Source organism: Giraffa tippelskirchi, chromosome 5, assembly GCF_054371585.1.
Source record: "Giraffa tippelskirchi isolate mGirTip1 chromosome 5, T2T-mGirTip1v1.2.pri, whole genome shotgun sequence".
NCBI classification, from domain to species: domain Eukaryota; kingdom Metazoa; phylum Chordata; class Mammalia; order Artiodactyla; family Giraffidae; genus Giraffa; species Giraffa tippelskirchi.
In genome coordinates, this window is record NC_137279.1 from 93803476 (window position 1) to 93818978 (window position 15503).

Genomic DNA, 15503 nt, shown 5'->3' on the forward strand with positions numbered 1-15503 from the left:
GAAGCCTTCATCAAGACTTTCTTGAAGATGACCAAGAAATTTGGGAAACGTTGCCAAATAGCCTAGAAACTGAAGACGGAGCTCAAGAATGGATGGCTCAAATGCCACCTGAAGTGTAATACATGATAACATACAAGATCCTAAATAAGCTCCTTGAGGGCAGAAACTATTACACTGTTTTTACTCTCTCTCCCTCGCCCACCTCCACAATGTCTAGCATAGTGCCAAACATATAAACTATACTCAATAAATATAAGTTTATAACTGAGAGAGAAGACTTTATAAAAAATGCTCTCCAAGCCCTTCTTTCCCTAGTGCTTAATCTAAGATTGTTTGCCCATTCATCAGGAGAATGATGATAAAGAGAGTTCAGTGATGTCTCAAGCTTCTTGGCCACTGTTGTCTTCTGTCTTGGCTGTGTGTCTGAGTAGGAAATATTTATCTGTCCTGTCCAGTATAGGACTTTTTCAGTATTAATGCTTAAACTTATGTCTTCTCTGATGCCTGGGCTTTTACTTCTTAGATATTTTTTGTGATAGTTTAGCTCTTTAATGTAAATCTTATCTGAACCACACTCTAGGGGGATTTATTGTATTGTTGGTTTTTAAAAATCCCTTTGTATCTGTTTTTAAGATTCAACAATAAACAGTCTTGCTTCTTAATTATAGCCTACAGTAGTCATCACTGTGTTTCCAAAGTGGGATATTCTATCATAACATCAATTTCCCCCAGATGTAACTTGTTATTCTTGAATGGCAACACATAATCTTATATCTCACCAGAGCAATGCTAAAAAAGCCTGCTTGAAAGAATATTTATACTGATGTGATTTAAGACACTGAGTGATTAAAACAAAGTTCATGGTTTACTATTTTTCTTCCAGAAACAGAAATATTGGAAACTTAGCTCCATTGAGTTCTTCTGTCCCCAAGTTGTCTTGTTTGTCAGTCATTTAGTCATTTCAATAAAGAGCTAACTCTGATTTAGAAACAGATCTTTAAAAAATCTCATCTTCAGATATTTAATTTCTTGTACATTTTGAGCCTCCAGTTATGTGTAAGACTTTGTTTTTTCAAGTTAAAAGTGAACATTTCAGACTGCTACTAGTTTCTTGACAAACAGTTGGTCATTATGTATTCTCAACAGGTGGCTTTTTTACGGTATAAGAAGTCCAGTATCAAAACCAAGTATATTTTATTCAGGGAAATAATCCTTCCTGAATGACATACTTTCTCTTGAGTAAGAGTTTTGTAAATTATGCTGCATTTATTTGAAGTTTTGATAAGAGTATGAGACTTTTTTTTTTTTTAAGGAAATGGAGTTTCTTTATCTTCACAAACTTGTATGTGTATAACCAAGTAACCTTAAGTGTAAGCGATAAGGAGATTTAGTCTGTTGCATAGATAAATTAATCACAAATTCCTTCTGAATGATCTCTGTGGATTATATGGCATGTGTGGATTTGAGGTTCAGCTCTTTTAATTTTCATCTCTGATTCTATTAAGTAAAATGCTCAGGTTGGACCTGCTTTTCTCACATCAGTTGTTCCTAATTAATTGCATTGTAGTTTTGTCAGCTTATATGATGAATTTGAGTCAATAATCAGGAACAGAGTTGATCAGATTATTGATAGTGACTTTTATCAATAAATATCTTAATAATATGTTTGATAGTGGTAATACATAAAAACTAAATCATATATTTTTTCATCCTTCCACTATAACTAGTTTTTCCTCTGTTAATGTAACTTATGTATATGAGACCTGTGAAATTCTGTGTGCAACAGCCAGTGTGATTTCTCCTTCGAGTAATGTACTCTTACTGTAAGCTTGAAAGTCATATTATTACAGAGAATTGCAGTGGCAACAGCTAAAATATTACAGTTCTAACACAGAATGGTTTCACATTATTTCTGGACTTGGATTTTCCTATGATTTCTATCTTTTCCTGTCTCTCCAGGTTCCCAGCCAACCTCAGATAAGTCTTCCCAGCGACCATCAGAGAGCACAAACTGTAGCCCTACACGAAAGAGGTCTTCATCTGAGAGTACTTCTTCAACAGGTAAGTGCTATTGTTTTAACAGACTCTTAAGATAATTTCCCATCTGTTACTTGTGAACAGACTTGCAAAATATACATATACATATATGTATATATATATATATACACACATATATATATATATATTTCTTTTTTTTGGCCTCGCCTTGCTATGTAGCTTGAGAGATCTGTTTCCTGACCAGGCATTGAACCTCTAGCCAAATCCTAACTGCTAGACCACCAGGGAACTCCCTTACAATAGAGTTACACTATAGACTACAATTTAAATTGGCTTGCAGTATAATACTATAGAAAAAACAAGTAAATGGTCCTGCAATATGAGAATAATAATGTATATTGAAAAAATAGGGCTTCTCTGGTGGCTCAGATGGTAAAGAATCCGCCTGCAATGCAGGAGACCCAGGTTCAAACCCTTGGTCGGGAAGATCCCATTGAGAAGGGAATGGCTACCCAGTCCAGTATTCTTGCCTGAAGAGTCCCGTGAGAGGGAGCCTGTCTGGCTAGTCCATGGGACCACAAAGAGTCACATACAGCTGAGCGACTAAGCACCCACACATTGAAACAGTACAACAGTAGTCCCCTTTTATGACCAATTAAGCATACTCCATGAGGTATAGTGGTTTTATTTTTTTCTTCTAGTTTTATTGAGATATAATATACACTGTATAAGGTGTACAACCTAAGGATTTTACTTACTTACATCATGAAAATGTCACCACAATAAGTTTAGTGAACATCTATCATCTCATACAGATACAAAATAAGAGACACATTTTTTTCCTTGTGATGATAACTCTTAGGATTTACTCTCTTAACAACTTTAATATATAACATACAGCAGTGCTGATTTTACTTATGTTGTATATTGCATCCTTATTTAATTTGTCTTATAACTGAAAGTTTGTAGAGGTATAGTGATTTTGATGTAGTTTAGAAGGAATAATTCAGAATGAATAGTTAAAAAGATAGGCAGACACAAAAATACAGATTTTGAAAGTTGAATTGAGATAATGGGGTATGTAATATAATGGGGACTGTAGATTGGAGCTATCTAATAAAGACTTAGGTATATATAAAGTTGTTTAGTAAAGTGATAGTTTCCAGTATCATTTACACATCTTTGAGATTTGTAAAACAATTTGAGGTTGTAAGAAGAACCTCTGTTAATGTTTATTTCAAATCAACTGTTAAAAGTTGTCATTTATGTATTTTAATATATGTAACCTCTTCTTGGGGCTTCACTAGTGGCTCAGATGGTGAAGAATCTGCCTGTAATATGGGAGACCCGAGTTCCATCCCTGGGTTAGGAAGATCCCCTGGAGAAGGGCATAGCAACGCATTCCAGTATTCTTGACTGGAGAATTTCACAGAGGAGCCTGGCAGGCTATAGTCTGTGGGATCTCAAAGAGTTGGACATGACTGAGCAACTAACACTACACTAACCTCTTTGTACAGTATAACATATCTGTATACTTTATACAGTATACAGATTGTGCTCTCAGTTTTCTTCTTACTGATAGTATGTGTGTTTACCAAAAAAAAAAAAAATAGAGAATGATATATGTCTTCTACCTTTTTAGAGGATTGGAGAGTAGGAAATTGTGGAGTTTTTTTATTTTTTAAATTAATTCTTAAGTCAGAGCATTATTGCCTTACTATGTTGTGTTAGTTTCTGCTGTACAATGACATGAATCAACTATAAGTATACATATATCCCCTCTCTGTTGAGCTTCCCTCCTACACATCCCCCATCCCACCCCTTTAGGTCATCTTGAGCACCATGCTGAGCTCCCTGTGCTATACAGCAGCTTCCCACTATTTTACACATGATAGTATATATACTTTAATGCTACTGTCTCAGTTTGTCCCACTTTCTCTGTCATCTGCTCTGTCCATAAGTCCATTCTCTACATTTTGCATCTCTATTAGTAGGAAATCATTTTTAATTTATCAGTATTATCAGGCAAAATGGGGAGTGATAGTTTCATTCCCAGCAATGGGAGTAATATATGTAAAGGGGAGAGCAGTAAGTTTAAAAAATTAAGAAGCCAATGTGGTTGGAGTAAAGACAACAACTGAATATGAAGCTGGAAAGGTATGTGAGGACCAGTCATGTAGAGTCTTATTGATAACACTTAGAAGCCTTGAAAGTTTTAGCAAGGAAGTGACATATTATTTTTTAGCTTTCTGTCCATGTGGTTTTGCTTAGCAGGTCATTTGATGACGTGTGGTTGTGGTGCATGGTAGTGTCTGACTCTTTACGACCCTATGGACTGTAGCCTGCCGGGCTTTTCTGTCCATGGGACTCTCCAGGCAGGAATACTGGAGTGGGTTGCCATTTCCTTCTCCAGGGATCTTCCCAACCCAGGGACTGAACCTGTATCTCTTATGTCTCCTGCACTGGCAGACGGGCTCTTTACCATTAGCGCCAACATCAGTTCATCAGCATAAGGCCTCACTGTCAAATTGTATCAATATGGTATTTGTTTAATTTTTATTTGATGATTATCTTCACCATATTTGAAGTTTTTATTAGTACCATAGTGCCAAAGATACAGTGGAGTTGAAATAACAGTGATAGTTTTGTCTCTCATAGTACTTTGTGGTTTATACTACTTTGGGGAGACTTTTAAACTCTTTAACAATGAGTGACTACTTTTGATGGTATCAGCCTAGACCAGGGTTCAGCAAACCACAGCCTATGGACTAAATGTTGTCCAAGGCCTCTTTATTGTGCAGTCTTCAAGCTAAGAATTGATTTTACATTTTTAAGGGGTTTTTTTTTTTTTTTTTCTTAAAGGGAAAGAAAAAAGTATAGTAAATTGTGTGTGTCCTCAAAAGTCTAAAATATTTACTATCTTTTTAAAGAAGAGATTTGCCAACTCCCAAAGAAAAAAAATGAATTAGATTTCAATAAGAGCCACACCTATGAAGAAAATCACCAAAATGTTTTATTTTAGTAAATAATACTTATTTAGGGTTACTATATGTACAGAGCACTGGGGATACAAGCATGAATAAAATAGGGTTCCTGCTCTCAAGGATTCAGACATATTCACCAATTAAAAAGTGTTAAATTTTATAACAGGCCAGTATACAAAATGTTATGACTCACAGAGGTACTCAACTACTAACCACTGATGTACTGAAAATGTGACCTATATGCTCCTATAATTTGAATAGACGAGCTGGACAAGGACATGAAGTTGTGAAAGTAATAATGGATTTTATTAGATACGGTGTATTTTCTTATTTGACAGAATTGAGATTTTATTATAGATGCAATTGGGAGCTATCAAAGGATTTTGAACAAGGAAGATGAAAAGTATTTCATGTATTTTATCAACCAGGATAAGCTAGCTTTTGCAGTGCTAAAAAAAAAAAAAAAAAATCCCCAAATTTCAGTGACTTAAAACAACAATGACATTTTTTGTTCATGCTATATGACCATGATGGTTCTGCTCCATGTTATCTTCTCTCTAGCATCGAGTCTAATGGAGCAGCTTCTGTCTGTCTGGAATGTTACTTGTCTTATGAAAGAGAATGAAGGACCATAGTGATGCACTAACTAGCTCTTAAAAGTTCTGTCTAGAGGTAATATACATTACTTCTCACATTTCTGTGCCAAAGCAAGTCACATGGTTAAGTCTTATGTCAAAGAAGTATGGGAAGTATAATCCTACCAAGGGAGGAGCAAGCAGATATTTATGAATAATAATGTAGTGTGCCACATGTGCATTTTAGAAAAATGCATAACATTACAGTATGGAGAATGGACTGTTGCATGAGAAATGTGTAGAGACAGTAGATAATGGCTTTGCTGCTGCTGCTAAGTCGCTTCAGTCGTGTCTGACTCTGTGCAACCCCATAGACAGCAGCCCACCAGGCTCCCCCATCCCTGGGATTCTCCAGGCAAGAATACTGGAGTGGGTTGCCATTTCCTTCTCCAGTGCGTGAAAGGGAAAAGTGAAAGTGAAGTTGCTCAGTCGTGTCCAACTTCTAGCGACCCCATGGACTGTAGCCTACCAGGTTCCTCTGTCCTTGGGATTTTCCAGACAAGAGTACTGGAGTGGGGGTGCCATTGCCTTCTCCGGATAATGGCTTTAGGTTTGGATATATTAAATTTAACTGTCTTTGGGTTATTGAGATAGAGATGTTAGCCATTTGGAAGGTGTGGTTTATAGTTTATGATGCCTGTGGTAGAGATACGGATCTAGCAGTGTGTATATAAACTTGAATCTGGCAGTGAATGAGGTTGCCTAGAGAGAAAGTGTAATTTGAAAAGATGACAGAGTTGGAGATTTAAGATACGTTAGATTTGAGAAGAAAGTGAATGAAAAGATGTCAGTGAATGCCATAAAATTTTAAATAGTTTTTTTAATATAAAAAGTAAAGAGTACATGTTATAGAATCCTCTTAATGTCAGATGTCATACGAAAATCAAGAAAGATGTAGACAGAAAGTGTGAAGTGATTGGGGAAAAGATTTTTTGAAAAACAGGTGTAAAGTTAGAGCAGTTTGGAGGCTTTAGGTGAGGAAAGGAGACTATTAGAATTCAGGTTTCATTGAAATAAATTAGAGCTCTTTATTTCCACCAGTGTGGTAGATTAGATGTGCAGAGTAAACAATCTTCTTGATGCCTGAAACTAAGTAAAATGTGGAAAACATTTCTGAATACCTTGCTGAACTTTGAAATAAGTAAATAGAAAACCAGAAATGTCCAGAAAGCTTGATTCAACAAAAACAAATAGCATTTGAGGTCTTTGACACCTACGTGAGTCCTGGTGATACTGAGCCTGCTTGTTGGAACACATTCAGTTAATAATAGACAAAGGACGAAGCCTAGGACTCCAGCAGACAGAGATTTCCATCAGGTTTCCCTTCATGAATGTGTAACACCCTAATGGTGACTCCAGTGTAAGAGCAGATAGAAACAAATCTATCACAGAAGCTGGATCCTTATTTCAGTTTTAGCTTTGGGTGAAGCAGAAAAAAAGAGTTCCTGAACACAAGCTCACACTCACCTTCTGTGTCTCATGCAGATGAATATTGCCTGTGAGACAAAGAAAAAGATGAATAAAATTTTGTTGTAGATTGGTAGCGCCTCTAGTTGCCTTGCAGAGCCAAAAGCGAGTTTAATTTCTCTTCAGTGTAAAGCTGAGTTTCTTTTTTGATCAGGGTATCCTTGATCTTGGTTTACCTGGCATTCGCATTTACTCCAGCAACACAAGAATGCCAGCCTTTATCTTGCAATTGGAAGGCAGATGAATCAACCAGAACTATGTATATTCAGTTTCTCCAACTTAACATTTTAAAAAGGAAGACAGCAAAATGAAACACTTAACAGTGTATCATTACAGCATTTGGCATCAATCAGAAATTAATAGATATACCAAGAAGCAATAAAATATGACTAAATGGAATATGGAATAATAGTCAGTGGAACTGGCACAGAAATAGTTTGTGATGGAATTAACAGACAAGTACATTAAAATAGCTATCTTTGAGGATTTAAAGGAAAACATGAATATAGTGAATAGTGAAAATGGAAGCTATTTTTAAAATCCAAGGTTAACTTCTTTAGATGATAAATATCTGGGATGAAAATTTCACTGAATGGGAAAACAGCAGATTAGACACTCCAGAAGAAAAATTCTTTGAACTTGCAGCAATACTGTTAAAATCTATCTAAAATGAAGTGTAGGGACTTCCCTGGTTGTCCATTAGTTAAGAATACACCCTCCCAGTGCAGGGGACGGAGGTTGGATCCCTGGTCGAGGAACTAAGATTTCACATGCCTTGTGGCAACTAAGCCCACGCATTGCAATTAGAGAAAGCCCACATGCCATGACAAAGACCCAGCACAGCCAAAATTTTTTTAAAAATAATAGAAATGAAATGTAAATGTGGGGTAAGAAGACTGATAGAAAAGGAACACAGTTTTATTAACATGGTACAGTATCAGGAAGACCAACATACATAGGATCTGAGTCTTACAAGGAGGGAGTTGGGAATAAAAAACAGTTGAAAAATAATCTTCCATAATTAATTAATAGCTTAATGGACGTTGTAAACCCATAGGTCCATGAAGTTCCACAAATCCTAATCAGGAAGACAATGAAATGATATCTTTAAAATGCTGATTGGGGAAAAAAAAGCTATCACTTTAAAATTCTTGAACCAGAAAAATACCCTTCACAATGAAGACAAAATAAACATCAGAAAAACAAACTTAAAAGGATTTGTTGTCAGCAGGTTTACAGTACTAGAAGTGTTCTTCACACAGAAAAATCATGCTAGTTGGAAACATGGCTTTACCGAAGAATTGAAGCATTCCAGGAATTTTCAATAAGTAAATAGACAACATCCTTTTCTCATATTCTTTTGAAGTTCATGTGGAATTATACCAAGATATCATCATATTCTGGGCCATAAAACTTCTTAATAAACTTTAAAAGATTGAAATCATATAGAATATATTTTAAGAACACAGTGAAATTGAATTAGAATTCAGTAACACAAGATATCTTGGCATTCCCCCCAAAAAGTGAAAATTTAGCAACACACCTCTTTTTTAAAAAAATTATTTATTTATTTATGACTGTGCTGTATCTTTGTTGCTTCATGAGCTTTTTCTGTAGTTGCCCTAGCTGGGGCTACTCTCTCGTTGCAGTGCGCAGGTTTCTCATCGCTTCTCTTGTTGTGGAGAACGGGTTCTAGGAGCACAGGCTTCAGTAGTTGAGGTTCATGAGCTCAGTATTTGTGGTACATGGCTTAGTTACTCTGCATCTTGTGGGATCTTCCTGGACTGGGGATCAAACCCATGTCTCTTGCATTGTCAGGTGGATTATTTACCACTGAGCCACCAGGGAAGCCCAAAAACACACTTCTAAATACCCCATAAGTCAAAGAGGAAATCACAGATAAAGTTTTTTTTAATTTATTTAAATACTTCATTTGTTTGTTTGACTGTGATGGGTCTTTGTTGCTGCACAAAGGCTTTCTCTAGTTTTAGTGAGCAGGGACTACTCTTTATTGTGCTGCATGGGCTTCTCCTTGCGGGGACTTCTCCTGTTGTAGAGCACAGGCTGTAGGTGGGTAAGTTTCAGTAATTCGGCTCACAGGCTTAGTTACCCCTCGCCATGTGGAATCTTTCCAGATCAAGGATCAAACCTGTGTCTGCTGCATTCAGAGGCAGAATCTTATCCACTGTACCACCAGGGAAGTCCAGAAATACCTTTTAAATTGAATAAAAATGATAATACATAAAAATTTATGGGATATAGCTAAGTCTGTGTTCTTAGCTTTATAGAGTTACATTATAAAATAATAAAGGTCTATATCAGTAGCCCAAACTCTCACCTGTAGGAAGCTAAAGACAGTAGAGCAAGTTAAGCCCAAATTAGGTGGAAGAAAATTTGACAAATACAAGAGTAAAAATAAACAGCATAGAAAAATTACTGAAAGCTTATACTGGTTTACTGAAATAATTCTTTTTTAATTTATTTTTTTATTGAAGGATAATTGCTTTACAGAATTTTCTTGTTTTCTGTCAAACCTCAACATGAATCAGCCATAGGTATACATATATCCACTCCCTTTTGAACCTCCCTCCCATCTCCACATGCTGGCCTGTGAGAGAGGCTGTGGTGATGGCTTCACCACCCCCTACTCATGACTCAGCAGTATCGCCTTGCTTCCATGGCTGCTGGGCTTTCCTCCATAGGCATTTCTCACCATGATCTCCTCCCTCACATCCCCTCAACCTGTCTCTCCAGAGTCAACAGCAGCCCTCACCCTGGGATTGCTCCACAATCCCTAAACTCCAGCTCCCAGCCGCTGCGCTTTCCAGGGGACCTGCTTCCCTGTCCTGGGTATATATGGCTGCAGCAAGGACTGTCTGATTCTCATTCCACAGGTGTGAATGAGAACAGCCACAGATCAGCTGTTTCACTCCCAGCCTTAAATGTTTCTCCTCTGACTCAGACAATTGCCCTGATGTGGGGATCGGACCCCTGCTTCAGTTCCCCCACACGCCAAGGGCAGCTCCAGTCCTACTAACACTCCTGTTTTTCCCCCTAGTTCCTTCCTCCTACTGAGTTTTGCGTGGTTCTATATATTCTTTTCCTTTGGCCAGGTGCTCTTATAGCTGGTGTTTTGCATGCACTTCTGTGTCTGAAGGTGTATTCCTTATCTGAAAATTTTTTTAAAAAATGTGAACTCTAGCCAAAAGGATTAAGAAAAAAGAAACTGAATTAACAGTATCAAGAATGAAAGAAAGGATATCACTGCAATTGCTACATACCACAGGAGGATAATAAGGGACCATAATGAACAGTTTTTTGCCAATAAATTTGATAAAAAGAGAAAAACCATCTACAAACTCAAGAACAAATAGCCTAAATAGCCTCATATCTGTTTAATAAATTCAACCTATAGTTTAAAACCTTTCTACAATGAAAACTCAAAACCCAAATTGTTTTAATAATGAACATTCAAGGCAAAGAAGAATACTAATTATACAAAAACTATTCCAGAAAGTAGAAACATTTTCCCAACTCATTTTATGAGGCCATCGTTACCCTGATTCTGAAACCAAGCAACATACACATTACCAGAAAACTACAAACCAATATTGTTCCTATGCATGAATGCAAATTATACAAAATATAATCAAATTGAATCCAGTATGTTGAATGTTTAGCATACCATGTCCACGTGAGTTTATTCCAGAAATGCAAGATTGGATTAACATTAGAAAATCAATTATGAAATAAACAGTAAGTGAGAAAATCACAGTTGTCTAAGTACCTAAAGAGAAAACATTTGACAAAATCTGACATCCACTTAAAAAGAAGAGCACCAATTCTTTCACATATTAATCAAACTAACAAAAATTAAACACAAAGAAAAGCTATTAAAAGCAGCAAGGGAAAAGCAACAAGTAATATACAGGGGAAACCCCGTACAGTTAATAGCTGGTCTTTAACAGAAACTCTACAGGCCAGATGGGCATGGCAGGATATATTTAAAGTAATGAAAAGGAAAAATCTACAAGCAAGATTACTCTGTTCCAGCAAGGATCTCATTCAGAATTGATGGAGAAATCAAAAGCTTTACAGACAAACAAAAGTAAGGAGAATTTAGCACCACCAAACCAGCTGTACAACAAATGTTTCTCTAGGCAGGAAACACAAGAGAAGGAAAAGGCCTACAACAATTAAGAAAATGCCAATAGGGACATATATAGCAATAATTACTTTAAGAAGAAATCATAAACAGGTGAAAAGACAGCCGTAAGAATGGGAGAAAATAATTGTAAATTAAGCAACTCACATAGGATTAATCTCCAGAATACACAAGCAGCTCATGCAGCTCAACATCATGAAAACAACCCAATCAAAAAATGGACAGAAGACCTAAACAAACATTTCTCCAAAGAAGACATTCAGAAAACTAATAAACACATGAAAAAACACTCAACATCTTGCATTAGAGAAATGCAAATCAAAACTACAATGAGGTATCCCTTCATACCAGTCAGAATGGCTGGCCATCATCAAAAAATCTACAAATGATAAATGCTAGAGAGGATGTAGAGAAAAGGGAATCCTCTTGCACTGTTGGTGGAAATGTAAATTGATACAGACAATATGGAGAACACTGTGGAGATTTCTTACAAACTAGGAACAAAACTACCATATGACCCACTACTGGACATATACCCTGAGACAGTCATAATTGAAAAAGACACATATGCCCACAATGTCCATTTCAGCACTGTTTACAATAACCAGGATATGGAAGCAACCTAGATGCGCATCAAAAGATGAATGGATAAACAAGATGTGGTACATATATACAATGGAATATTACTCAGACATAAAAAGCAATGAATTTGAGTCAGTTCTAGTGAGGGGGATGAACCTAGAGCCTCTTATACACAATGAAGTCAGAGAAAAATAAATATCGTTTAATAATGCATATATTTATAGAATCTAGAAAAATGGTACTGATGAGCCTACTTGCAAGACAGGAGTAGAGACTTAGACGTTAAAGAACATACTTACGGACACAGGGGGAAGGAGAGAGTGGGAAAAATTGAAAAAGTATCACTGAAATGTATACAATACCATATGTAAAATAGATAGCTAATGGGAAGTTGCTGTATAGCATAGAGAGCTCATCCTGGTGCTCTGTGACAATCTAGTAAGGTGGGATGTGGCGGAAAGTAGGAGAGAGTTTTAAGAGGGAGGGGACATGTGTATACCTATGGCTGATTCATGTTGAAATGTGGCAGAAACCAACACAACATTGTATAGCAATTATTCTCCAATTAAAAATAAATTTTTAAAAATGCCCCCCAAAAAACCCCAATTCTTAGAAATAAACGGCATACAGGTAAGACAGGAAGAAGAAAAAAATTCTGTTTACAGATGATTTGATCCATAGGAAAATTTCTAAGAAGTCTGTCAGAAAAAAGCTACTGCACCTAGTAAATGAGTTTAAGAAAGATATATATGCTAAATATAAAATGTATTTCTGTATACCAGCAATGAATAATTAGTAATTGAAATGTAAGCAAAATACCATTTATAATTGTATTAAAAGTTATAAATATACAAGATCTATATGATAAAAAGTATGAAGCATTATTGACAATGGTTAAAAGGTTAAATAGATATTCTAGATTGATCATTTGTTTGGAGGAATCAGTATTGTTAAAATGTCACTTCTGTCAAAATTAATTGATAGATTTAATGGAATCTCAATCAGAATTCCAGCTGGCTTTTTAAAATATAAAGTTCCAAACTCTATAATTTAGATAGGTACATAAAATATCTTAAAGAGTAAAACATGTATGCTCTTTTTGAGAACAAAATTAGAAGACTTCTACTAACTGATACAAAGATGTACTATAAATTATTCAAGACTGTTTTTGGTGAAAGGATATATAGATCTTTCAATGCAACAGAATAGACACTAGAAAAATAGACATTCCCATAGATTTTTAAAATTGATTTTCTGTACATATACTGTATTTTTGTGGAGCAGGGATAATCTTGTACAAAATGGTGTTGGAAGTGCTAGATATACTTACGGAATAAAAAGATCATTGACCTTATACCATATGTAGAATTTAACTTGAAATAGAATATGTACCTGTATGTAGTTTCTCCAACTATAGAACTTTCAGAAGTACACTTAGTAGGAAATCTTTATGACCTTGGGATATTCAAAGATTTCTTAAGCAGGATAAAAAGCACAAACTGTTAAGGCAAAAAAAAAAAAAATTAGATAAATTGAGCTTCATCAACTTTTTAAACTTTTGCTCTTCTAAAGACATTAAGAAAATGAAAAAACACACAGAAGTAAAAAGAATTTCTAACTATGCATGATAATGGTGATCATTTTGCAGTATATACAAATACCAAATCATTATTACTGTTGTACATATGAAACTAATATATGTCCTATGCCAATTATATCTCAGTAAAATTTTTTAAATTAATTTATTTATTTCAGTTGGGGGCTAATTACTTTACAATATTGTAGTGGTTTTTGCCATACATTGACATGAATCAGCCTTGGGTTTACATGTGTTCCCCATCCTGAACCCCCCTCCCACCCTCCTCCCCATCCCATCCCTCTGGGTCATCCCATTGCCCCAGCCCTGAGCATTTGTCTCATGCATCGAACCTGGAATGGCATTCTGTTTCACATATGATAAATATACATGTTTTGATGCTATTCTCTCAGAACGTCTCACCCTCACCTTCTCCCTCAGAGTCCATAAGACTGTTCTATGCATCTGTGTCTCTTTTTCTGTCTCGCATATAGGGTTATCGTTACCATGTTTCAAATTCCATATATATGCATTAGTATACTGTATTGGTGTTTTTCTTTCTGGCTTACTTCACTCTGTATAATGGGCTCCAGTTTCATCCATCTCAATAGAACTGATTCAAATGTATTCTTTTTAATGGCCGAGTAATAGTCCCTTGTGTATATGTACCACAGCTTCCTTATCCATTTGTCTGATGATGGACATCTAGGTTGCTTCCATGTCCTGGCTATTATAAACAGTGCTGAGATGAACATTGGGGTACATGTATCTCTTTCAATTCTGGTTTCCTTGGTGTGTATGCCCAGCAGTGGGATTGCTGGGTTGTATGGCAGTTCTATTCCCAGTTTTTTAAGGAATCTCCACACTGTTCTCCATAGTGGCTGTCCTAGTTTGCATTCCTACCAACAGTTTAAGAGGGTTCCCTTTTCTCCACACCTTCTCCAGCATTTATTGCTTGTAGACTGTTGGAAAGCAGCCATTCTGGCTGGCATGAAATGGTACCTCATTGTGGTTTTGATTTGCATTTCTCTGATAATGAGTGATGTTGAGCATCTTTTCATGTGTTTGTTAGCCATCTGTATGCCTTCTTTGGAGAAATGTCTGTTTAGTTCTTTGGCCCATTTTTTGATTGGGTCATTTATTTTTCTGGAATTGAGCTGCAGGAGTTGCTTGTATATTTTTGAGATTAATTCTTTGTCCATTGCTTCATTTGCTATTATTTTCTCCCATTCTGAAGGCTGTCTTTTCACCTTGCTTATAGTTTCCTTTGTTGTGCAAAAGCTTTTAATTTTAATTAGGTCCCATTTGTTTATTTTTGCTTTTATTTCCAATATTCTGGGAGGTGGGTCATAGACGATCCTGCTATGGTTTATGTCAGAGAGTGTTTTGCCTATGTTTTCCTCTAGGAGTTTTATAGTTTCTGGTCTTACGTTTAGATCTTTAATGCATTTTGAGTTTATTTTTGTATATGGTATTAGAAAGTGTTCTGCTGCTGCTGCTGCTATGTCGCTTCAGTCGTGTCCAACTCTGTGAGACCCCACAGACGGCAGCCCACCACGCTCCGCCGTCCCTGGGATTCTCCAGGCAAGAATACTGGAGTGGGTTGCCATTTCCTTCTCCAGTGCATGAAAGGGAAAAGTGAAAGTGAAGTCGCTCAGTCGTGTCCAACTCTTAGCGACCCCATGGACTGTAGCCTACCAGGCTCCTCCGTCCATGGGATTTTCCAGGCAAGAGTACTGGAGTGGGGTGCCATTGCCTTCTCCAAGTAAGTGTTCTAGTTTCATTCTTTTACAAGTGGTTGACCAGTTTTCCCAGCACCACTTGTTAAAGAGATTGTCTTTTCCCCATTGTATATTCTTGCCTCCTTTGTCAAAGATAAGGTGTCCATAGGTGCGTGGATTTATCCCTGGGCTTTCTATTTTGTTCCATTGATCTATATTTCTGTCTTTGTGCCAGTACCATACTGTCTTGATGACTGTGGCTTTGTAGTAGAGCGTGAAGTCAGACAGGTTGATTCCTCCAGTTCCATTCTTCTTCCTCAAGATTGCTTTGGCTATTCAAGATTTTTTATATTTCCATACAAATTGTGAAATTAT

At 36.4% G+C, this 15503-nt stretch overlaps 1 protein-coding gene across 3 annotated transcripts in view; it reads left to right on the plus strand.

The window, feature by feature from the left end:
• The window catches only part of ASH1L (ASH1 like histone lysine methyltransferase), a 201291-nt gene that overhangs the window by 79303 nt on the left and 106485 nt on the right, over positions 1 to 15503 (plus strand). For all 3 annotated transcript variants that reach the window (XM_081494190.1, XM_081494192.1, XM_081494189.1), the window contains exon 4: positions 1960 to 2061. Coding sequence is in view for 1 of the 3 variants with exons in the window: in XM_081494189.1 (XP_081350315.1) it covers positions 1960 to 2061 (102 nt within the window). In the remaining 2 variants the exon portion in view is untranslated. The remainder of the gene's footprint in view (positions 1 to 1959; positions 2062 to 15503) is intronic.